Below are 26,758 nucleotides of genomic sequence, written 5' to 3'. Positions count from 1 at the left end.
CAAAAACAAATATAATCTGAACTATTGAATTGACTAAGTTCGAATCTCAGAAGTTATACCTGTGATCGCTCCTGCACTAGTGCCACCGGGCTCCTGGGTCGAGTACACCTGAGTCGTTGGCTCAATCCAACCCACCGGCTGCACACCGTGCTGCACACCCTGCTGCACCCCTGGCTGAGTTCCAGCCTACAACACTGCTACTGCCCTCTGCTGTAACTTGGGACAACGAGGCTTGATATGCCCCGTCTCTCTGCAGTAGTAACACACTCGAGTATCGGTCCGCGGCTCCGTCACCGCCCGCTGCTCTGTCACTGCCCGCTGCTCACCTCTCTGTGGACAGCTAGTCACCTTGTGGTCCCTACTACCACACCCAAAGCATCTCGCACCCCCGTGCCTCGACCTCTGCATAGCATCAAACTTCCGCTTCTGCCCTTGCGCAGGCTTGCCGCCCTTGCTAGGAACAGAAGACGGCTGAGACTGCTGAGACTGCTGTGGCTGCACTGAAGAACCGACCACAACCACCTGTGACCTCAAATCATCCTCTATCCCAGCTGCAACCTCAACCAACTCCGCTCTCGTAGCATAACTCCTCACTCTACACCGAGTCCTCAAATCATCCCGCAGAGCCAACAAAAACCTCCGCACCTGAGCCGCCTCTGGCTCCCATGCCCTGCCTGCATACCCTACAAGCCGACTGAACTCTGCATCCAGCTCCCGCACTGTACGGTTCCCCTGAGTCAGACCCAAGAACCGTGCCTCCATACGATCAAGTGCCTCCTGAGGAAAATACTTGGAGTTAAACTCCCCCACAAAATCTCCCCAAGACATACCCCTCTGCACCCTCCGTGCTGTCACCGACCTCCACCACACACGAGCATCTCCTGACAAGTAAAACACTGCCAGATCCACCCTGTACCGGTCGGGACACCTAAGCGAAAGGAAAATATCCTCCATCCGCTCTCTCCACTCATCCGCTACACTCGGATCGGTACTTCCTGAGAAATACCCTGCTCCCACATGCCGCAGCTGCTCCATCATCCGCACATACTGAGCATCCACTACCTCGGCCCCCGGCTGCACACCTGCCTGCAAACCCGCTGCAGGCTGCACCACTGGAACCTGTCCACCACCCACTGGCGGCACTACTGGATCCTGCCCACCAACCACTGGCGGCACAACTGCTGGAAGTCGCTGCAAAGCCTGAGCTACCTGAGCTAGCAAGTCCATCAAGACATCCTCCCTGCCTGGAGCACCTCCCGCTGCAACCCCCACACCCGGGGCAACACCGTGACCGACACCGGGCCCATCCGCCCTGCCGTCACCCAAACCAGCCTGGTCTCCAGACACACTAGGATGAACCTGTGACTCCGCCACCTCCTCACTGGCCATGCTCTGGGTCACACTCACACTGGCCTCAGGAACCTGACCTCGTCCCCGACCCCGACCACGACCACGCCCACGACCACGACCGCGACCAACAGCATCCTCACCCCTAACCATCTGTATCATCCAAGAACAGAAGGCTAAGCAAACAATAATTCTAATACACAAGAAACACAACTTACCGTGGAATCACAATCAGGCTCGAAGAGGATGTTCTAGGACTTCATGCCACACACAATTGCCAATCACACAATCAATTATAGCATGTAATCCTAAACATCAACAGCAAAAGCACAATGAACCCTAGACCTAGAACCGTAAGGGCTCTGATACCAAATTGAAACAACCCTTCCCGTTTTTTTTTTTTATTAACTTAATTTACTAGTGGTCCCATACCCACTAACATCCTAACATCAATCAATAACCGCGGATAATCAAATAAAACAAATTCCATTAAACCAAAAGAATTCCAACATTCAAATCCAATAACCAATAACATCAATCAAATAAAGAGATAACCAACAACTAACATCCTACAATGTTCCTTTGACTTAATCTAGCAACCTAACAACAGCTAGACCACAATCAATCAAGTCTCTAGAACATCCTCCTCCTCATAGCCCTTGATTCCACGATCACACTTTTCCTTTACCTGCACACCACAAACAACAATTGAGATGCGTAAGTATTATCATAAATACTTAGTGAGGCCATCCTCCCATCTACTGGGTTATACACACAAGCAGATGAGACCCTCAAGTTCAAGCAAAACAAACAACACACAACAATACATCAAACCAGAAAAACAAGTCTCGGATAAGACTAGTGTCGACCGATGCCAAACGGTGTCGATCGATGCTACAACAAGGTGTCGACCGATGCCAAACAGTGTCGACCGATGCCCATCAAATTGGTGTCGACCGATGCTCCTGAGTGTCGATCGATGCCTCCTCTGCAGACACGATCTGCGCGAATCCCAGCGACGAACTCCGACTCCAATCAACCCAAAATCGACTCCAATCAAGTCTATCCATCTCGGAATTCACTAGAAATCACACAAACAACGAACCCAAGCAACAAAACAACACAAACCACAAAGAAAACACACAAACAAGAGAGATCTCATGCTTAGATCAACCATGGTCAAGCACTCACCTCAAGAACAAGAAGTTTGGATTGAGAAACGTGGAAAACAACACCTCCAGAAGCTTCCCCTTCGATTCCAGCAACAGCTAACCCTCCTACAGCCTCAGATCTCTCCAAAATCACCAAGAACAAGCCCAGAAATCTCAGAAAACGTTTTTCTCTCTTTTCTCTCTTTCTTTTCACTCAACGGCGACAAAATGAGACTCTGAAACCCTAAAATTCGTCCTAAGACACTTATAACTCGACTTAGGGATTTTAATTGAACCAAACCGAACCAATTCGGCAATTAAATCAAACCGGTCGAACCCAGAAATTAGTGGTGTCGATCGATGCCACTAGGGTGTCGATCGACACTCCTTCCAAAATCCCAAATTCTGGTTCGCGGATGTTACAACAAAACGAGAAATTTGTCTCAGCGAACAATGATTTGTTGTGGTATAATTAAAAGGTTGCAACAATTCTTTTAAATATATTTTAGTTATTTAAAACTTAATAAATAATAATTTATGAAGAGTTTATCTAAGTGGTGTGATCTTAAAATTAAATATACCAATGTTGTAATGGTTCAATTAAATGGCTAAATATATACTTCAATAGATTAAAATTAATAATTTATGAACATGTATTATGTATACTTGGAGATTGAATATAACTAAATATTACAATGATTCATAAAATATATCAAACTGCAATAAATTTCTTAGAGTGATCAGACTTCATTTCTAACAAATTCTCTTTTAACTAATAGAAATAAAAAGAAAATTTAGAATACAATGATGAGAAATCAGTTATATATAATTTTTTTAATATGTGAACATTTGAGTAGACACAACTGTTTGTAAGAGACACAACTCACATTAAACAGATGCAACTTTTTAGAGAGACGCAACCGTTGTAATTTTCTGTTAAAAAATAAAAATAAAATATTTTATGAAAATATACAACAAAAAATCGCAACTGTTGTTGACAGTTATTCAGATTGTTATTATTAAATAGATTTTAGAATTCATTGTTTTTAAAATTAATTAATTGAATTATTTACCCTAAACCCTAAAATAGCATGCATAGGTACGGCACGGATGGTGATTATGGGTGGCAGTTGTAGTGGTCATGGTGATTAAAAGTTTTCTAAAACGGAGCAAGTTGAAAGTAGGTCTGGGCACTAATACCCGTTACTCGTACTCGACCCGTTACTCGGCTCGTACCCGTTCCAAAAAAGGGTATCCGCAGCTTTAGGGTCGAGTAAAGGGTATTATATTTATATTACCCGTGAGTAAGGGACGAGTATAGAGTATTAGTTTAGTTTTCAATACACGTCCCATTACTCGGCCCTTTACCCGTTTTGCTACCCGACCCGTAAATACCCGTTAATATTTTGTATTATTATTATTATTATTTATTATTAATTTATAGAGTTAGAGTTAAAACCTAAGTTCAACTTAGCCTAACTGAATTAATATATTATTTTTATTTTCAAAATTCGTAATTTTATAATTTTGGAACTATATATTGCATAAATTTATGAATTTTTCATTTTTTGGTTTCAAAAGATAAAATTATTATTGCGATTATTAACTTTTTTCTATCGGGTACTCGTTTTCTGGGTAATAATAAAGGGTCGGGACGAGTAAAGGGTCAACTATTTTTTACCGCGTACCCGTTTCTCCGGGTACCCGTTATTTAAGGGTCGAGTATGAGTAAATTTTTTCTGTTACCCGTTAGGATCGGGACGAGTAAAAGGTCGGAGAAAATTCAAGGGTACCCATTCCGTGCCCAGCACTAGTTGAAAGGTCAAAATTCAAGAAACGGAATTAGCCATGCATGCTAAATTGCTAATTGTGGACCATATATAATAAAGTCGTATGTAATAATTTAATGAGGACACAACTTGCATTATAATAATATTTTCTTTACCAATTCCTAACAATATAGCCCTTCTCACTCGCTTCTTTGCCACACATAGGCCACACACAACCAAAAACAAAATCACTCCTTGGAAAGTAAAGAAGAAACTGAGAGAAAAAAAAATGGCGAAAGCAAATGTGTTTCTCCTCTCCCTTGTTCTTATGGCTTCACTCGCTTCCCTTTCCCACGGCCTTCTTATAAACGGCCTTCTTATAAACGGCCTCCAAATTCGGACCATCGAAATTCAAGGTGTCTTGCGGTGTACCCTTACCGGTGACCTAAACGCCCCTCCTGTTTCCGCTGCTACCGTCTTCTTAAGTTGTAACGGCAGAGACGCCAACCTTGGCCAAGTACTGACCGATCCCGCCGGTGCCTTCACCATTGTGGCCAACATTTTGGAAACAAGTCTCTTTAATCCCTCGTTGTGCGCTGTCACCGTACGTCTTCCTTTGGCCACGTGTTCTGTTTTCCCACCGGATGGCCTCTTAACTTCCACCGTTACTCTGGTCAGTGTCGTCCAAACGAATGTCGGAAATATCGCTAGGTTTGTCACTGGCCCTTTCCTCCGTCTCTAATGATCATCGGTGTTCCATTATAAAAAATAATTAAGTACGTTTAAAGACTTCTACGTATGCATTTCATATATATGGCTAATATTATACGTTAATGTATTTGTAAAGAGGGATAATAAGTGATGCCATCTCGATGTCGTCCACAAAGCTTGTATAGCTTACCTCTTTGCTGTTTCTTAATTGACCTTTTGTGATAATCCCTCTTAGTCGAATAAACTGTATGACGACTAATGAGATGAAGTTTATCCTTAATTTTAATCCCAATACTTTCTACTTTAATATGTTGTTGTCGTTGAACTGAATTCTATAATATATATATATATATATATATATATATATATATATATATATCTGTAAGTAGAATAAGAAAACTCTTAAATTGTCACCAAAATCAATTGATTTTCAGATTATAATCTCATAAAATATGAAGGAGAGTTGTCTCAAAAGGGTTACCATCAAAGTTCTCATGACTTCATATATATTTATAGCACACTACTTGTTTGCAACCCTAAACTAAATTGGGATAATTAACATTACATTAGCCTTGATGGCACTACAATGGGCTTTTGTTTTTAGATGCTCATTGATGGTTTGTCCAAAAAAAAAAAAAAATGCTCATTGATGAAACGTGTAGTGTGGAATTTTTTTTCTTTTCAAATCCTATTACAAATATTGATAAAATCAATCAAATCTAACTACGTGCAGCATCACATGAACTTATAATTTTAAAAATTAAATGAGAGAGGGAGACCACAGGTGCTTTATTATACTTTATCTCTCTCATACTATGAACAAAGTGTCCGATTCTAGCGATTAACACGAAACAGTTAAACAGTTCTTCCATTGTTCTATCTAACAACTTAAAGAGAGAACCACGTTTAACAATTGTACGCCTTAGCCACATTATAGAACCATAATATTATCCCAAAAGAAACATATCTTGAACTGCTGAATTTATAGGCAAGTTGAACGATATCTTCTCCATTTTAAATCATAAATGATTATAAAAAAATGTTCTGAATTATATGTACAATAGCCCTTCGTATATATATATATTGAACTAATATGTATAATACGTATAATGTAAATGAAATATAAAATAATATATACATATATATGCCTACAAATAATATTAGTAGATTTGAAATATTTTCTATTTATTTATATGTGCATATATATGATGTTAATAAATTGTATTTCATTGTTTACATGTATTATATTTTATATTTAATTATTATATCATAGATTTGTTTTTCTTGTTCAAACTTATTATATAAAGATGAAAATATTATTTGCAGAATATATTTATGAGATATTTTTGAAGCTTCATGTTTATCAAGCTTATTAATTATTAAAAATAAAATCGTTTTTAGAAGAAGATAATCTTTATATGTAATTTCCAAACCAATCAAATTTGTGTGATTTGACTCTCCAAATCGCTGCCACCGTCATGGAACCGCAAGCTCCGTCGTTAAATCCCAACCTCCGTCTGCTCTGTAGCTACGGTGGCCGTATAATGCCCCTCCCACCGGAAAAATTCCTCCACTACCTCGGCGGAGAGACGCGGTTAGTCGTCGTTCCACGTGGCATCTCCTTTGTCGACTTCTTCAAGCTTCTCTCCGACAAGCTTCTCTTTAGTCGCAACTTCTCTCTCAAGTACAAGCTCCCTGGCTGCGACCTCGACGCTCTCATCACCGTCTCTGACAACGATGATCTACAGAACATGATCGCCGGGTATGACTCCAATCGCTTCCGGCATATCCGTCTCTTCCTCTTCCCGTTAAATCACCCTGAGTCCAAGCGACAGTCTGTGACGGTCAACCGGTTGCTAGGTCTCGAGTCGCCGATCTTCACCTCTTCATCTTCCGTTCTTGCCAGCCCGATTTTCCCGCCAAGCAATGGTCCGACGAAGTTTTTCCTTGGAGACAAAGTCCATGCAACAGCGGGCGAGGAGAATATGAGACAGGAAAAGGCGGCTCCTACAACCTCCGCCTCTATGTTGCTGCCGGAAAATACCGCAGCCGCTGATGGTAACGGAGGAGTATCAGATAAAGAAACAGATATAGTAGAAGTACGAGACCAGTCACGGCCTATCGTTCAAGAGCCTTTGCCCCCGCAGTAGCCAATGATGTTCTGCTATTTACCAGTCTGGCCGATGCAGCCACATATGGTTAATTATCCAGTTGCTGCTTATGCCTTGTCTCCGGCAACAGAGCATTCTTCTAGGTTAGATCCTGTGCCGGCGAATCAGGAAAACGCGACCTGAAAGGAGTTTTCTTTTACGTCAAGGTATCTTTCAATCCTTTTGAGTTTGGAAATTAATTTTTGTTAAAGAATATAGCGTATGGAACACGTTAGGTCGATTTCTTCTAGACTGATGTCGTTTGCACCTTGATCCCTTAAACAGGATCCGTTGTTATAGTATATGTGTAAGGCGTAAGTAGTCCTCTCTCAGCAAGGCTCGAATTTGAGATCAAAGGTTTCAACTGTTTTTCGATAACAACAAGAAACTATCTGCACTGGAATATGTAAAGTTTGGATTTTGATAAATTTGTTAACTACTTACGTAGGTGATTTTGGATGTAGATTTACAAAGTGTTTTAGTATTTAACTATCACGTACATCGTTATTCCATTATAGTTTTTAACACAATGTCAAAGAAAAATAAATAAGTTACTGGATTGCTGATCAGGCCATGATTTTTTTTTTTTTTTTTTGGTTTTAGATTTTGACCCTTTTTAAGTTTTTGATTTTTATGCTGAAACTGAAGCTAAAAATTTTGTTTTATTTTTAAAAATAAGTAATTCTGAAGTTATATCTTTTTCCTGTGTATGTACTTTTTTCTTTCAATTTATCACTGCCATTCTAAAGAAAATAAACATTGTCAATATAAAACTTTATTTTATATCCGATTCAATATTTTTGGCATATATGTAATGATTTATGTTAGCAATTCATACTAAAAATAAGTTTTGAACAAAAATGCAGACTCGGTTTGTTACATCCAACCTTAAGGCTCACAATATTTTATTTCTAAAATATTTATAATTTTATAAGAAGTGGCCTCCCAAAGGACCCAAACGTTAGTAAAATTTCACAAAACCTTGTTTTTTTAGTGTGTTAAACTTTGTAATATTTTTATTCAAAACAAATAAAACAAATAGTAGTATTTTAATAGTTTCACATGATCATAAACTATATTGATATAAGACCTAAATTTTTCTAGCCCAAATACTTATAAGATATCAGATATGTAAAAGATCACACACTAGATCCAATTGATAAAATAAAAAATAAAAAATATCTTTTTTGATCTGTATATAAGAAGAAAAAAATTGCATCACTAAAACATATCGTAAGGTTAAACAAAGAGAATTATAAGGCGGACAGTTGCCGAAAAGTGGGCGTAGTGATCAGATCATATCTTAGGCAATATCCTTTATTAAGTTCAGAACGCAATTTAAAGATGGTATCGTATTACAACAAAACACGTACCATTAAACCAAAAACATATAAAAAGAAAGTACACAACATTGTTTTGGTAGATTTTATAATTTTAATAAATAATTACAAATAGATTATACATAAGTTATAAATTAATCTATATATTAATTGTAACAAATAAAACTAAAATCATAAACGGGTTATTCTAAATTGATAGTTCATGGATATTCTAAACTTTATTTTCGGAAGATCATGGTTCCAAATATCTAGAATCACAATATTATCAATTTATTTTCCACATATTTTATTAATAAACCACATCAATAAAATAATTATTAAAAGGATAAAAATATACTCTCAAATCATAAAAAAAAATCAAATCTCGCTAATTTAACAAAAGTAATCGTGATCTTTGAAATCGTATTCTGTTTATTAAAAATTAAACCTTAATGTTAGACCACGGATTGAAATTTATTTTATTTATATTATAATTTTAGAATAAATATAATTTATATGATTAATTTTAAAAGTTTTTAAGATCCTAATCTTGAATTAATTGTAATCTTCGAGATCGTATTTTATTCTAAAATTATAATATAAACTAGGTAGTAACCCGTGCTATAGCACGGACAAAATATTTCATATAATTGTATTATTTTAAATATCTAATTTAAGTTTGGTTTTAATTTAGATTATTACACGTATATACTATATAACCTAGAGGAACGGGAAACACGTCCCTGTCCCGTTTTATCATGTCCCGTTCCATCTCCTATCTTCCCATATCTATTATAATTTTTTGTCTTATTGTAACGCTCTGATCATCACCTTAGTGGGCCCACTCATGTCCATTCCCGATCCATAGGCCCACCTCCATTTCCGGCAATTGGGCCCATCCATATCTGACAGTCGATTTGTTACGTCCAGAAGGTTTTAAAGATTTATTTACCATCCCTACAAATCACCACATGATCTTTCAATGTGTTTTGTCTCCATTCGCACAGTTCCGACAATCATTTTCCGGATGGTCACCCATCCTGAAACTACTCCAGCTCAAACATGCTTAACTCTAGAGTTCTCTCAGGACCTTTGACCGAAAAGAAAACTGCACTTTGGTGACATAGGTGACCAAATAATTTTTTTAAACCTCTCCGCAAGCCGGGATGTCACAATTATGATCGTTCTCTTTCACATAATTACTTGGTAGACAATATTTTTAATAGAGATTAGATAAGAAATTTAGATGGGATACCCATATTCTTCTTAAATATATATATTTTTTTATAGAATTAGCTTTTACTATCCAAAAAAATACAATTTTAACAAACTATCTAACTGTTTTAAAAATACTAAAATATTGAAGTTACCCGTTCCAAAGTGGAGAATTACTTCACGAAATATATAAAGTCTCCATTTGAATATTTTCAACCAAATTTTCAAAATATCCATCTCATATTAGTTCTTTATATGTCACATAGTGAATTTTTTTAAGAAAATTGTTTAAGTGCAATCTTTTCTATTATACGAATTACCCATTTCCATTGCATATCCATTATTTCTCATTGTAATACCTTAAATTCCCCAGACTTAATCATAATTTCATTTACATAATACATCAAATTTTTTAGTTTTATATGTTTTTTGTTTAATGGCACACAAAAAAAAGGTTTTTCTTATTTATTTGCTCTTTAGTCGTGGAGTTAAAAAAAAAAAGATTTTTCTTTATTAGGTGATTACAATAATGATTTCTCATGAAATGTAATTTATTGCATATTGGCTTTTGTTAAGTGATGATGAATCAAAAAGTTTTTAATCATGGACTGATGATTGTGGAAAAATAAGAGACTTATTTGTCATTTTTTTTGGTCATCAGATATAACCAAAAATAGTTTGAGAATCGAAAGTAACCAAGAACAATAATAAACACCAACAACATTATTCATTATCATGCACTTGATCATGAAGCCAAGATGGCCCACCAAATGTTAAATATGACTAAAATCTACCATTTCTCGTGACACTATTCGCGATAATAATCGTCACTTTATTCGCCACCTTATGAAAGTCTCTACAATTGAAGCCATCCAGCCACCTTATTCTCATATTTATTTATGGTTTTATTTTTTTTCTTCTTTCAAATTTTCGACAAACATTAATAACATGATGTCGTGGTTTTTTTTAATTTAAACCTTTCATATAAATTAATTTAGTATTAAATTTTCTCATATAAATTTTAAATTTGAAAAAATGAGTTAGAATCTTATTATTTTAAATATATAAAACTATTTGTACAATATTGATAATAAATATAAATATTGGATTTCAGTTTGGTTTTAGTTTAAATTATTGTTCATATAAATCCAAACATATCTACTTTGTAATAGGAAACATTTCCCGTCCCGTTCCATCCCATCCCATCCCATCCTGTCCCATCTTGTCTTTCTCTCTTTATCCATCATAATTTTTTTGTCCTACTTAGTTACATTTCCATAATTATTGACCATGTATCCCTACTTAATTACATTTCCATAATTTTCGTTTTGTTTTAGTTACAAAAATGTTTAATATATGGCAAAAATGTAATCCATACATTTAAGCATAATAAATCACGTTATATGAGAAATAATTGTATCAATTAATACTTGCATAATCATTAATGTACTTTCCAGTTTCCATGATATTAATAGCATATTTTCTAATCCAAATTTTGATTCAATTTTAGTTAAAATTGTATATTATTTTTTTAATATCTTTTTTTAATAAATAAATGAATCCAAACTATAGTGGATGTCTGGATGATTTTGTACCATGTCGGTTTGAATTCGAGAACTAATCAAATGTCTCATTATTAAGGATAAAATTGGGTTTTATATAAATTGTTTTATGAGAGTAGAACATCCCAACTTATATTTATATAAATTGTAAAGTTTAAAGTTTTTTTTTGTAACATGATTGAACAGTAAAATTTTAATCATAACAACAATATTTTTAATAATTTTGTTGTTGATACTTTAATCGACATATCTTATTAACAATTTTAGGTCAAATCATTGATACATTTGAATCCAAGATTTATATAGTTATTTGTTTAAATAATTATAAGTTCAATTTTAATGTTAAAAAGAGAATAAAATAATTAACCCGTTCATATATTAATTTTTATATAATAATAATATAGAGATGCTTTCTTTTAATCCATAGAATGAAATTAGTATGAGTTTGATACATTATAAAATTTATTTTTGTCATATTTATTTATAATTACTTTTCTTGTTATTTAGTTCATATAATCACTCGCAATCTAGTTTGACATATAACATTATATTCTTACCATAATTTTTTTTTTTTTTTTTTGTTAAAGGGCATTCAAATAAAAAAAGAGAGAGAAACAAAATGTTTACAGGGCGAGGCCCAAAAGGAAGCTCAAATTATGAAAACTCTAATTAAGTAGTAGCTAAATTTAAACCCATAATTAGGACAGAACCAATATTGAACCGAGGAGTTAAAATTGAACCAAATAGTTAGGAGTGAACCAGATAGACGGTTGGGCGGTATAGACACTTCAAACCACCTTCAATAGCCATCAATGATTGAGAGAGAAAAATCTTCGAGCTTTAGATCTCATGGCCTCCACGGGCGATTAGGGTTTCAAACCTGGTCAGTGTGCTGATCCTGCGAACCATTGGAGAAGTATAGATGAGGTGAGGGCAGGATTTGAGTCGCGGAAACTTAAGGCTCTGTTTCTGATCAAGGTGTCAATCTGACGGATGATAAGATCCGCCGATTTGAAAGAGTTTCTGTGAAGTCGATGGTTCCTCTCTGTCCATAGGGCATAGATCGTGGCTTGCCAAGCGATGAGGAGCAGTAACCTGGCGTTTCGACTTCCTCTGAGGGAGATAAGGCTCTGAATTGTTCCATTCCATGATCGAATTGCATTATGTGAGCAGCGGCGAGCTGTGGTGTGCCAGATGGTCCAGCTGAAAGGGCAGTTAAAGAAGAGATGGTCTCGGCTTTCATCCTCGCCATTGCAAAGTAAGCAAACTGGGTCGACTTGCAGTCCCCATTCTCTTAGTCTGTCCCGAGTAGGGTTTCGATTCAACACAAATAGCCATGTGAGAAATTTATGTTTCGGGATCCCTCTAGAGAACCAAACTACCTTATGCCATGAAACCGTAGGGAGGTTACATTTGAGGGCTTGACATATTTTTCCTGTTGAGTGGGCATCCTTTAATTGATCGTCAATCCACCAAGTATGTGTGTCAGGATCGTCTGAAAGATGAATAGTTGAGAGCTCTATGTGGTAGTTGACCTGCGTTTCTGACCGTGCAGGAGGCAACCTCCATGCTCCTCGATGCCATAAGTCTGCTAAAGTGGCTCCTTTCGGGATTCCTAAAATGCCTTCACGGTGGAGGTAGGTTGACATTCTTCCCAGTTTCGACCAATGGTCACTCCAAAAACTACAATTTTTTCCATTTCCCACTTTCAACTTGATCCAGGGGTAAATCTCTTCTCTCATTTTTAGGAGTTTATTCGCGAGCCAGGAATACTTGGTGTTTGGCTTCCGCGTCCAGAAGTTACTAAGATTACCCGAGAGAACAGATCCTCTAAACCAAGCTACCCAAACAGAGCCTGAACAAAAGAAAAGGAGCCAGATAAGTTTGATCATACATGCCTTGTTCCAACTTTTCAGATCCCGTATTCCTAACCCTCCTTCACTTTTTGCAGCTGTTACCGTCGCCCAAGCCACCCTTGCTGAGTGATGGCCCTCCGTAGTTCCTTTCCACAAGAACGCACCACACAAAGAGTTCAGGATATTAATGCATCTCTTTGGCAGTACAAACGCAGAGGACCAGAAGTTTGTGATCCCGTTTATGACTGTATTTAACAGTTGGAGTCTGCCTGCGAAGGAAAGGGTCTTAGTTGACCACGCATTAAATCTGCCTTTCACCTTTTGGATAAGCGGAGCACAGTCTAAAAGGGTGAGTTTCTTTGTGCAGAGGGGAACTCCTAGGTAGCGGATTGGGAGTTGACCGTGAGATAAGCCTGTTTCTGACTTGATTTGATTGATTTCAGGGTCCGAGAGGCCAGAAGTGAAGAAACTTGTCTTTGGGAGGCTAATTGCTAAGCCCGAGACTTCTTCAAACTCTTTTAAGACTTGAAGAACGCTTTGCAGTGAGTTTAGCGAGCCATCTACGAAGATAAGCAAATCATCTGCAAAGCATAAGTGAGTTAGCTTTTGATTTTGACATTTATGGTGATAGTGAAATTTGCCTCCTTGTGCAGCTTGGTCAAGCATGAACGAGAGACAGTTCATAGCAATGACGAAGAGGTAAGGAGAGAGCGGATCTCCTTGCCGCAACCCTCTGGAGCCTTTGAAATACCCGTGCACATTACCGTTGAAACCCACTGAGAAAGAAGGGGTGCAGATACAGGCTTGCAACCAACGAATGTAGAGTTCAGGGATTTCAATGCCTCGCAGACAGCTGAAGATAAACTCCCATCGTATTGTGTCGAATGCTTTTGCTATGTCGACCTTTATTGTAATGCGCTTTGGTCCTTTTTCTTTGTGGTAGCCATTAACAAGCTCTGCTGCTAGCAATGTATTTTCTACTAACAGTCTTCCTTTTATAAATGCAGACTGGTTCCTTTGGATCAGATCCGGGAGAACTGGCTTAAGTCGAGAAACTAACAGTTTGGAGATGACCTTATAGAGGGTATTGAGGCATGAAATGGGCCTGAAATCCGACACTAGAGTGGCGCCTGGAGTTTTTGGAATCAGAGCAAGAGTTGTTGCATTGATTGCCGAAGGGAGGAAAGAAGTTTGAAAGAACTTGAGGATGCTACCTTGGACTTCCTGACCCAGAATCTCCCAACTCGCTTTGTAGAAAGCAGAGGTATAGCCGTCAGGCCCTGCCGCTTTATTTGCATTTAGCTTAAACATCACTACTCGAATCTCTTCCATAGATGGTAAGGTGACCATTGATTGTTTTAGTGCAGGAGAGCAACGAAAAGTGATTCGAGACTGAATCCAGGCTGGGGAAATGGTAAGAGGAGGCAAAATCAGAGGACCAAGGATTGACTGGAAGTGACTAACTGCCATATAGCTCATCTCAATGGGATTGTCGACCAGTGTACCAGAGAGAGTTGTGAAGGATCTGATGGCGTTGAATGCATTCCGAAGCTGAGTGATCCGGTGGAAGTAAGCCGTGTTTAAGTCCCCTTCTTTGAGCCAGTTGATGCGCGACCGCTGCCTGAAGTAAGCCTCTTCGATTTGTCGCAGAAACTCCCATTTGGATTGTAGTTCTCTCTCCTGTTGGAACAAAGTGGTTGAAGGGGATGACATGGATTGTACCTGCATAGCTTGAAGCAAAAGGTTAGTTTCTCTCACTCTGATTTGAATATTAGAAAAGTTCTCTCGAGAAAGTGTTTTTAACGCTCTTTTTAGTGTTTTTTGTTTTGCACTTAGTGTCGACAAACATATTTCCCGAGAAGTGGAGTTTCCAGCAAGAATCCAAGCAGCTTCAACCGTTTGGGTAAACAGGGGATGCTTGGTGAGAAAATTGAAAAATTTGAAAGGTTTGGTCCCTGAGGTGGGGAGGTTTGCATTGAGGTTAAGGATGCAAGGAGAGTGGTCTGAGATTTCTGGGGCTAAGAAAGTAGCTACACTATCAGGGTAACACGTTAACCATGGATTGTTCACCAATAACCTGTCTAGTTTTTTTGCAATGGGGTTTGACGGGTTCTTGTTTGTCCAGGTGAAGTTTGGGCCTTGATAGCGTACATCGAGGAGCTCAAGTTGCAGGAGGCAGTCACGAAGCTCAACCATACGCGAGGTTAAGTGATTTACAAAGGGACTTGAGTGTTCGGCTGGATGAATTATTTGATTAAAGTCCCCTCCTACCAACCAAGGAGCCGTGTCCAGCTGAAATCTTTGATGGAGGCTCAACATTTCACACCAAAGGTCAGTTCGCTCTTCACCTAGGTTAGGGGCGTAGACGGCAGTAAAGTAAAACCGATGACCATTGGTTGAAATTTCCGCTGTGATCAAGTGCTTTGTTTGATGCAGGACTGAGACTGTGGTAGGCTGACGCCAGATGAGGACTATTCTACCATCTTCGTCCGAAGAGTGGTTTGAAGTGTAATGCCACCCTGGGCAAGCAAGGTTCATCACTCGGTTCAAATTTGGTTCCTTTATGTGGGTTTCTAAGATAGCTCCAAAAGTAGGCTTATGCATAGTTAGCCAGTTAACAAAAGGCCTGTGTTTATCCGGGTCATTTAGACCACGAACGTTCCAAAAAAAGGGCCGTATATACATAGGAAAATGAGAATATTATAGTTGATTTGGATCCTCTCCCTTATGTGGGAGATTCGCCAGAGTAGGACTATTAGGGTCAGAAGAGGTAGGTGGGTCAATTTGCATGGCTGAAGGCGGGAGGGGGGAAGTAGGTGGGTTAGGCGGGTTAGGCAAGACATTTGGGGATGGAGGTGTTTCTGAGGATGGGTTTGGAATTTGGGAAGGCGGTGGTTGATTAGTTAGGATGTCAAAAGGGTTAGTGGAGATTGGGATGGAGATGTTTCGCAAGGGAGTGGACTTGTTTTGTGTAGTGGGTGGTTTCCTAGCTTTTGCTTTGGATTGGGGTCGGATAGGGTGATTAGTAGTGGTTTTCTCCTGAGGTACGGAAAACTGAACAGCAGGAGGAAGGGTTTCTGAAACAAGAGAGGTGGGTGGGGAAGGAGGAAGGGGGGAGCAACCTGAAGAGAGACCAGAGGAAGCTCCAGGGTCAGGGATAGAACTACTCGTGGGAGCATGAAAAGGTGGTGTTTCCGCATTATGTCCTTTGGGAAGAGGTTTTTCATTAGTCTTTTGTTTCTGGACCCAGGACGGTGCAACTGAGGGACAATAGCGAATTACGTGACCTATATCTTTGCAGTGAGAACAAGTGGGGGGAACCCAAGGATACTCGACTGAGATTGTTATTATTTCTCCACTTTCTCGTTGAATCTCCACCGAAGAGGGGAGGGGTTCAGTTAAGTTTCTCTCGACCTTAACATGGGCTTCTGAAAGACTGACGAGGTTCCTAGTGAACTCATCCATTTCTTTAGGTTCACCCACTAGACCAGCCACAAGACTTATTCCTTTGTGGTGCATTAAGTCAAAAGGCATGCCCTTTAGGTGCGCCCAAATGGGGATGGCATCCAAATTCATGTTCTCACCTCCAGAAGCATTCCACTGAGCCACGAGAAACATGCTGTCTCCAATGTACCACAGTTTTTTCTCTAAAACTTTAGTTCGAATGAATTCATTGGGCAGCCTGACTAACATTGAGTTTTTTGAATGGTTTAGGTGAATCTCTAGCCTTTGGCCTCTTCCCCACATGTGGCTAAGCACACTATGAATTTGTTTGTAGGGTGGGAGCCTTCCTTTGAAGGTGCCGATGATGAAATCTTTGTGAAGCTCGGCTCCCTCTTGGAAGACTGCATCTGGAATGACAATGCGAGGCTTCCCTTCTGGGGAATAGTCTACAGGGGCCAAGCGGGTTAGGGTTCTATCTGCACTTTTCTTAAGTTTCTGAGCCAAAGTTTCAGGTCTTGAGCTTGAGGTTTGTTGTTGAACTGACTGATGACTCTTCTCCAACTGCTGGGTTTGAGTAACAGTTACTGGGGCAGAGGATGGTGGGGAGGGTAACAGAGGACCCTCGGGAGAGATGGCACCTGAAGGATCACCAGGACAACGAGGTAACGAGCTTGAGCTTGAGGCTATAGTTGGACGGGTTTTCTCTTGATTACAGGAAGTCAAAGGGGGAATAACAGATGGCTGAGAAGATTGTTGGGCTTGTACCTTTTGAGTCTCTTGCGCCAAAGGTTCGGGATGGGAAGGGTTCAGTTGGGCGTGTTCCTCTTGAGTCTCTTGCGACAAGGTTTTGGGGTGGAAAGGGTTTAGTAAGAGACGGGTAACCTTTGGTGGGGATTTGGTAAGGAGACCATCAGTCTGGGCTACAGTTTTTCCTTGTGACACTGTAGCAGTGTTTGCAGATCTAGGTTTTGGGGCCAAGGAGAGGTTGTATGAGTTAAGGATAGCTTGAGCCTGGGGGTTTACTACCACAGGAGTTGATTTGTGAAGAGCAGGAAGTGCTAGGATTACTCGCTCTGGGTCGACATAATCAGTTTTGGTTAGGGGCGAGAGAGAGGAGGGAGAAGTGGGGGTGAGAGGGGGGAAGTCAGAGAAGGAGATGAGTGGGGAAATGTCTGGGGGGTCGGGAGGGAAGGGAGGGGGTCGATTTGAGCCACCTTCAGCTTTCGCTGAAGCTGGATTGCTGCCGGAAACTCGAATCTCAGGGAACCAGCGGTTCGCCGACAACATGGATTTCATTTTACAATACTTGCAGTCGTTATATTCTTACCATAATTCTAAAGACTAAATATAGAAAATATAATTGTAACAAAGAAACCAAATTAATCGAATCAAAACTTGTTGCAGATTGTCAAATCTTTTTTATTGGTTTGAAAACAAAAAATTTAGTTCATCCAAAAATGTGCATTGTCGTTTTGTTCAACAGAGAACATTACAATATACCCAACAAAAACATGTCACACAGATTGATTTTGTACACAATTAAAAACAAAGAACGTAAGAAGAAACAACATGGATGTTATCTACAAAACTGACAATTCTATAAGATTCCATCTGGTTGCTAAAACTAAACAAACCTCAACTTATCCAATAACTTAGATTCTTAAAAAAAAAAAATTCTTAATAGAAAAAATCATGTACTAACTGAGAGTAGATAGGTATTTCAGATGTCAGTAAACCTTGATTCTTGCTACTGTTAGGGAGAAACAGTAGAGAAATGTGTTGAAGTCTGATCAAAGAGAAGACATTACAAAATATGAAATGTCTGGTTCTCATAAAGGATCATGTCTTCTTAGCTTGTTGTTAGCAGCTGCATGTTCACATATCAACTGAAAGGATTATGGTGATATACTGTGACGAAGAATCCATCAATGTAGTAGAACTTAGCATTCCCAACTACCAAAAAAGAAACATGTTTCACAAAATCTCAGCAGATTCCAACATATGAAAGTATCAAATCTCATAAAATAAACTCTTTAAAAAAGGGCAGTAGATGAGATATATTTTTACCTAAAGCCCAGTACTCATGCATATGCAAGTGTTCAACCTTGTAGCAGCTTGCAGTAAAAAGATTTGCAATGAGCGACCTACAAAAAAGGAGACACGCCTCAATACAACTCAACAGAAGGATATCTTATTAAGAAAATAATCAAAAGAAAATATAAAGATTGATTGTAACCCTAACCTTTCTCCACCAAGAACAGTAGGTTTTGACTCATCTCCAAAATAGTGGACCTGGATATAGAAGAATAGGTAATAAACAGTTTATAGCACCCGTTGATATGGACTTAAATCAGAACCAAACACCAATAACTAAACCTAAAGAAGACTCACATTGACACCAGGTACGGTAGCATCCTTCATTGCCTCTCCCTATTTGTTCTTTCCAATGGATCCCATGTAACTGGTTGCCTAAAGAGTTTGAAGCATCCACTGCAGTAATCAAATAAATTGTAAGGTTAAGCAACAAAGGTACTAACATTTAAAAATAGTTATGAGGATAAGGTTTAACAGTCCTTTACTTGGGCCAATTTGATTGAGTTATGGATAACACCTGAAAAAACGAAACCAAATAAAGAAGATATCACAAATTCTTCTAATAATGCACATAAACACCAAATATAGAATAATAGCGCAAGAAGATGATGAATCACCTCCAGCAATGTATTCGATTGAACTTCTGCCTCATTTCATCGTACCTAAACAATTAATACTAATTATGATGTGAATTAACAAAAGAGAATGTGAAAGGTAGCCATCTTAAAATCATGATGTTGACCATCAAACATCTGATGGTTTAATATTCTTATAGTTACTCTGATCACGAAAGTCATATAATTACCAGCTCAGATCAGGTGAAACCTTTCCTCCAATCATAAACGATTTTGCAGTATTTTGAATTTTTTTCTTCACCAAATGATCGATCATACGTATATATATAAACGTCAATCCTACAAAACCGAAAAACATGAAACTAAGAAGAAATAAAAATCTGGGAAATGAACAAAATAAGGTCTCATTAGAATACAAAAACAACTTACATCTTGTAAGCTTCCCAATTACTTTGTGCCATAGCTTCAGCCCAAGATCGAGCTATAAAAAAAAAAGAGTATATCAATTGACTGAAATCTTCATGTTTAAATAAGCAAAAATGATATATCACTTGGTTTCCATTCTACATCAAGATTCAGAAACAAAATTCCAATTACACTCGGTTTTAATCATCAAACATAGATTTAAAATCTAAACTTAATTAAAAGATAAAAGAAACAAAATACCTTAGCATATACACGATGCTTGAATAAAATTCTTTGCCTTCTTCTTTTCCTCTTATCATCTCTTCGATTTTGTCGACAAACAGGAAAAAAAAATTCTTTAACTCTCCATTTGGGAGAGACGGCGAGAGAGAGAGCATAGGCGAAAGAAAAATAAAATTTAGGTTTAGTACACTCAGTCAATTGAACGGTTCAGATTTATTCTCAAAAATAAAATAAACGGTTGAGATTAAAAGTTAAAACCGGGTCAGACTAATGGGTAAAAAGAATCCGCGTGTTTATCCGATTACAGAATCAATATAATTACGCTTTTGTCCTTATCGCAAATAAATTATTTTGTCTTATTTTCAATGACATTGTATTGTAAATTTTTACAAAACTAAAGTTTATTTCAGACAATATTTTTCTTTTAATAGTAGGGATAAAAGCACGGATCAAACTCTAGTACAACTTTATTCTAACAAACAAACACATAAAGAACAACATCTGAGATAATAAGAACAACATAATAGAAACTCTTGAAGAGTATCAAAACAGCGACAACGGTCTCCAGTCTCACATCTTAGTGTTTCGTACGTATTCATGGAATGCTGCAAATGAAGAGATATTAACAACGAGAAAGATAAGCTTCAATGAAACTAATACAATTGACTATGGCCACATATATAAATTTCTACCTATAAAAAGAATTGCAAGCTGCAAGTGCCTCACGTACTCGATAGTACAATCAAGCATGGCGTTGACATCCGTCTACAAATTTATAAGAAAATAGAATTAAAAGAAAACTATCATCTCCGAATCGAAAAACAAAATCAAATATGAAATAAGGAGGCAGAGGTTGTGAACCTGTGGGCAATTGGGTGTTACTGCCTTAAGTTCTTCAAGTTTGGTTCTTATAAGTTCTCGCTTCATCTCCTAATTCAAAGAAGAAAATAAAATAATGAGGAAATCAAGAGTTTCTTGGGGAAGAAGCATCAATACCAAAACTATTATTATTCGTTACTTTCGCCAACAATTCATCAGGAGATTTAGTCGCGCACTGTCTCTTAACTCGACTCTTCTTTCCGTCACTCTTTGACTCAGCTGGCCTCTTTTGCCTTGCATTTTCTTCACCTCCTTCGTTGTTGATCCTACGCACGTTACTATGGGCCTCGGGATCAGCCAGCGAGTTCACTCTCTCCAACCATAGCCGAAGAAACTCTTCATCGTTGTTCATTTCTTTTGATAGGTTTAAGTGATTATGTATTTGTAAGTTGGGTTAAGATCTTGAGTTTAACGCAGACACTTACTTATAGATAGAAGAGGATAGATATGTAAAGTACTCATGACGAGAAACAACAACGTTTGCCGCAGAAAAGATACTCTTCGTCACTAAGTTACCAATTTTATTTAAATAAAATCATAAATTTTATAAGGTGGACATCTAAGGTACATAGATAAATAACCAAGAAATGCAATGTGTCCATTTCTTGACCTTTTGTCATAAATTTAAGAATAGAGATTTTCGATGCGTGCTATATACAGACATGATACGACACTGAGACCTTACGACATCACGTGGCTTTGTTACTCGTTTAGTCTGAACACCACACGCATGACGCATCAGGAGTTCTCTACGTTCAATACAAATATTAAAAAATTGTCATAGTAAGATATATAATCTAGTGTTGTCGATTTTAATATATATATATATATATATATATATATATATATATATATATATATCTGAATGATTCAGAGAGAACCTTTCGAGTTGCTAGGAGAGGTTGAATACTCTTTGCTCATGAGAGTGTCCGGATTTAGGAATCTTTCTAGAAATTAACTTTCTCGAATAAAAAACAAATACTAAAGGATGTAAAGAATTAACAGATAATAACGATGCTCCTACACGTACCCCGGTTAGTTAATTTGTTCCCAAATCCTTTTTTTCATAACAAAATTTTCCAAATAAGCCTAATACAAAACCTCAACATATATTTTACCTAAAACTAACCTTCAAGTAAACTATATATGTATGGATTGTATGTTTAATGAAAAAGACTTTGTCGACTCCATCTAACAACGTTAATGACAATGATGCATACAGTGATACAGATTTAAGTTTTGAATCTTTGCTCCGTAATTTTTTTCGCTATCCGAGGTGAACCGTTGATAAATACCATGTTTGAAGCGTAAATTTCTTCTTTCAAATGAAGTCGAACTTGTGATTTTGAGTTTTCACTTTTCAATCCCCACTAGACCACCATCCATTTAGTTTTTTTTCTTTTTCTTTTGCTTATCTTTTAATTTTTTCTTTTGTTAAAAGGTTTCATCAACTTAGTTGATATGACATTGTTATTACTTGTGTAATAAACTAATAATTATAATCGGCTCTAGTGAGACCCTTCCCAGTAATTTTTGGTTCAAAACTATAGATCAAAATATGTATCAATAATGTAAGTTCGTTTAGTAAAACATCTGTTAGTTGTTTTCGTAAGTATATTTAAAGACAGCTGTAAAGAAGAAAAAACAATTCAGAAAAAGACCACGTTATTGCGTAACATATATGGAATGCGTAGTTTTGAAAATGATACTCATTAGATGTTCTAAAGGGGTGCTCCACGGCAACGGCTAACTTCCCGACACAGTCGCTCCTATTTTTCGCACGTGCAAAAGTCGTAGCCTACCATTGTCTTTCTCATATTTTGCTGCTCCATGCATGCATTCATCGATCTCTTTACTAGGATGATACTCTAAAGTCTAAAGTGTTTTTACTGAAAAATAAATAGTAATCAGATGATACTTTAAACGTTTTTACATTCTCTCGTAGTATTCTTTTGTGAAATCTATTTATTTTTTCTTTAAAAACAGAACAATTTTCACTTATTTATATATGTATCGTGTTGGTGGTATGGATGAATGGTATGCTAAGAAAGCAAAAGCATGTAACTCAGGTCCAGGCATGTCTGTTCAATGTATGATATCTCTTTTAGCAACACTTTTCTTCAATCCTATCGGAATTTCTATTACTTTTTTGGTGTCATTCATTTTCTTAAATTGTTTAGGAAATTATTTAATTGGTTTTTCTTTTCTTTTTTGAAGTATATAGTTTTCAATGTCTTCTAAAATGTAGGTTGGATATTTTTAATCTTTTTTGGATATTTGAAGTATATAGTTGATACCGTCGCCATGATCATCATCATCAGTCATAATTAAAGATTGTCTTAAAGCAGCTTATTTAAAACAATCTCGTACCTACAAAAACGCATTAAGCTATTATTACCGAGATTTATGAAATATAGCATTAAGTCATTCTTTCATCAACCGCTTATTCACCTTCGAAGAAAATTTATATTTTAGTTGAGAAAAATATCATTTAAATCATGAATTTTTGTTGAGTAGATTTTTTAAACATGAAGTTTCGTTGACCAAGCTAAAAAAGATATGACGTTAAATCCGATAATTGACTTTCTAACAGACGTTACTATGCTGTTAATCACTCAGCTACTGACAAAACAACGTTGTTTTCATGGAAATTTTAATTCAAAAAGATATCATTTAAACTATGAACTTTTAAATATAAACCATTTAAACTATGAATTTGTAAATGTATGTCATTTAAACAATAAATTTTCAAATTTATGTCATTTAAACCATGAATAATAAAAAATATAAGATTAACTGATTTTGTATCATATACTATTTTCCTTTGGTGGATATCTCTAATGTAGATCCAGTATTAACAAATCTGAAGTTACTCATTTACATTACCCTCCTCCAGCTTGGTTGAGCAAACTCAAGAACTTCTGATTAATTTGTAACAAGAAACATTTAAATAGATTAACACTTGGGAAAAATTGATGTATTAATATTGGATTTTGGGTTAATAGGAAAAATGGTTTCAAAAGTTCAGTTGATTTGATTTTGCGGAAAACAGTCAGGACTGCAACTGTGGAACATCATCTGTAAGCCATGCACTTCGTACCACCATAATGGTCACAACCAGGGGTGGAGGCACGTTGAGTGTTGTTGGTGCAATTGACACCAATAAAATTTTAAAATTATTTTAATTTATATCAAAATTTTAGATATATATCCGTTTGAACCCAATCAATTGTGTTTGAATCCATTTTAAACCCATCAAACAATTAAATTAAATGGATGTTCAGATGGGTTAAATTAAAAATAGTTTAATTAAATAGATGATGGGTTAACAGATGAAATTGTTTTTTACTTAAATGGATGTTCCAAAAAGAGTATACTCATAAAATGTACTTCATAAAATTTGAAAATGCTGTTTTAGACTCCGATAAGGTCAAATCTGAAAAATTGTGTCCATACGAGTTTGAGTTCATCTCAAAAGATTCGTTTCAATGATTTATTTTTCTACTCACAAATGCAACAAAATTGCGAAGATTAAAATACGTAGATTCTTCAATGTAATTAATATCATCATCATCATCACCGCACCTATTATACAATTTGGGTGCTCTTTGAAATACTTAGAAAAAGCACCTATTATACAATCTGAGTGCTCTCTAAAATACTTAGAAAATGGTAGCACCTATAATACAAATTGGGTGCTCCTTAAAATACTTAGAAAACAGTACAACAAGATAAGTCAGGGTAATAGCAAGTGTCAGCGGTATAGGCGACATATTCCAGTCTGACAGCTCGGATGAAGGGGATGAAAGTTGAAAACAACTCTGGACGGAGGCACCATATAGCCTGAATCCATAAGCGAAGCACAATAACCTTATGCATAAAAAATAACCAAAATAAAAAACTAATATCATTATCAACACATGCACATATATACATTACAAATTGCACTCAAGTATGTAAAACACTTACATCCTTGTATACACTAGAGAGAGTAGGATGAGAGTTAAATAAATCAAGGCTCCCACTTCGAACAAAATTAGCTTTATATCCAGATGTTATAGTCTAGTATACTTTAAAACAAGACAGACGAAGTAATAACGGCGACATTGTGAACATGCCAACTCAAATACTTCAAGAATATGAAGAGGCTAATATTCAAATTTCTTAACAGATGAGAACAAAAAAATGAAATCAAATAAACCAATGAGTGTAATAACATATGGGAAAACTGTAAAAAAAAACATCAACTTACAAATTTGGAACAAAAAAATTATTAACTTTCAAAATGTCATTTAAATTCTAAAGCTTTGTTTGACTTTCGAATATAATAGCAAAATTTCGTTGACTTGGACATTTTACACATGCTTCGTTGAAAAAAAAAGACCATTGCGCCACAATGACTTTTCAATATTATGGCAAACAAAACGTATATACACATATATACGTAATTAATTAAAAAAAATATTAAAGGTTTAAATACAATAATTACGATAAACTACAAAAATTAGAATTAAATATAAAATTAAAATAAATAAAAAATACAAAAATTATTATTTTAAAAATTAAGTGATATTATACTACCAATAAACAAAATACTAAGTCAAATTGCATTCGGTAAATGGCAAAATATATATGTTATTGTTTCGAGTGATTAATTTTTTATATCTAATAATAATTTTGTATTCAATAGTAATTTTTGTTTATAATTATTATTATATTTAATTATAGTTTTTATATTTCATATTTATTTTAGTTTAGTATTTAATCATAATTTTGTATTTAAAATATTTGTTTTAGTTGTATATTTAATAATATTTTTTTGTTTGTTTTAGCTCATAGTTTTGTTCTTAATAGTATTTGTTTTAGTTGTTTATATAATAACTATTTAGTATTTAAAGAATCAAATCAACTGTTAAGATTTTCTAATAGTTTTTAATTTTTAAACAATTGTGTATATATTTATAGGTTTTGTTTGCTACAGTATTGAGATGTTACCTTGCGCAACGGTCCAATACATCTCTCTAATCAATCTCTATATGATAGAATACATCTTTCAGCAATACAAATCTTTGTGTATATATGATAGGGTACCTTCCTTGTGAAATGCATGCGCAATGTCACACAGCTCTCACTAGGCTTCAGATCGGTACATAAGAGTATCACAGACTAAAGAGGTGTTACATACACAAGCAGCTGCCACTCCATAAACAAAGCTTAAGAAGGGGTTTAAAGAGAGTGAAAAACAACTTCACTGCTGCATATCTCACTAATAAGATGTCTGGTATAGTGTCAAGATGTCGTCTGGCCCCACATTGTAATGTGCAAGTGACCTGTTGTCCTTTAACAACCCAACTTTTCCACTTAACTTCTGTTTGCTTGGTGGAATTCGGGTCTCCCCAGCTATTTTCTTCTTCAAAGTTGCCACGGTTTGCGATAGCGACTCCACTACGATGTCTTTGACATGTAAGTTTTCAACAAAAACCGTAACTGTAGAAAAACCCTGCAAACGTACGTATATGTTACTGCTACTCAGATACAAGTCAATTAAGTCGATCGGAAGGGCAAAAAAAAAAAAAAGGAAATGCAAGAGTCGGAAGAAAACAATCACCGGATGTCGTGCAAGAAATTGGTCTTCTGGAACAAGGACTGACTCTGGTAGAGGCAATGGTGGAAGAGGAGTCATTCCGGCTATACGTGAGGCATGTTGCGCCAACTCTATTAAAGTGGGCGGATTCACAATGTAAGGCTCCTCCATTGAAGGGGGTGGAAGCTGAACGTAAGGCTGAAGAAGAGCAAGCTGAGATCGCAGTGACGGCATACGTGGCGGCAGTTTTTTTAGATGAAAATTATTACATTCTTCGTCAGCCAGGGGAGAAAAACCACCCAGATAAGTATGCATACCCAATTCCTCGAGACGAGGAAGAAGACGGAAAAAACCCTCAATAACAACGGGCATAGCAGGCAGGTCGTCGTCGTCTACGGATGGCTTTACTATACACGCATGCCAAACAACCTGCCGATCGAAATAATTAAACAAG

The 26,758-nt window shown here is 36.7% G+C and overlaps 1 protein-coding gene and 1 pseudogene across 5 annotated transcripts; one reads left to right on the top strand and one right to left on the bottom strand.

Annotated features, from left to right (window-relative positions):
• LOC104756974 lies at positions 6,457 to 7,284 on the top strand (annotated as a pseudogene).
• On the bottom strand, positions 15,765 to 21,234 carry LOC104756973 (transcription factor MEE8-like). 5 transcript variants are annotated; one of them, XM_019239710.1, is made up of 12 exons: positions 20,860 to 21,234; positions 20,703 to 20,771; positions 20,534 to 20,606; positions 19,860 to 20,446; positions 19,623 to 19,674; positions 19,424 to 19,532; positions 19,236 to 19,294; positions 19,104 to 19,135; positions 18,916 to 19,014; positions 18,767 to 18,816; positions 18,592 to 18,668; positions 15,765 to 18,477 (listed from the first exon to the last, which is right to left on the bottom strand). In XM_019239710.1, the coding sequence occupies exon 12, from the start codon at positions 17,818 to 17,820 to the stop codon at positions 15,781 to 15,783; it is 2,040 nt and encodes a 679-aa protein (XP_019095255.1). In that variant the 5' UTR covers positions 17,821 to 18,477; positions 18,592 to 18,668; positions 18,767 to 18,816; positions 18,916 to 19,014; positions 19,104 to 19,135; positions 19,236 to 19,294; positions 19,424 to 19,532; positions 19,623 to 19,674; positions 19,860 to 20,446; positions 20,534 to 20,606; positions 20,703 to 20,771; positions 20,860 to 21,234; the 3' UTR covers positions 15,765 to 15,780. The 5 variants fall into 5 exon arrangements, with proteins under 5 accessions (XP_019095255.1, XP_019095254.1, XP_019095257.1 ...); XM_019239709.1 differs by having other exon boundaries at positions 19,236 to 19,280; XM_019239712.1 differs by lacking the exons at positions 20,703 to 20,771; positions 20,860 to 21,234 and having other exon boundaries at positions 19,236 to 19,280; positions 20,534 to 20,631.

The sequence above is a fragment of the Camelina sativa genome, chromosome 17 (assembly GCF_000633955.1).
Source record: "Camelina sativa cultivar DH55 chromosome 17, Cs, whole genome shotgun sequence".
Classification (NCBI taxonomy): domain Eukaryota; kingdom Viridiplantae; phylum Streptophyta; class Magnoliopsida; order Brassicales; family Brassicaceae; genus Camelina; species Camelina sativa.
Note: the sequence above shows the minus strand (reverse complement) of the source record. Positions and strands in the feature narration are given on the sequence as shown.

Excerpts from the sequence above, each read along its gene's own strand:
- LOC104756973 (XM_019239710.1), bottom strand. The coding sequence starts at position 17,820 with ATGAAATCCATGTTGTCGGCGAACCGCTGGTTCCCTGAGATTCGAGTT.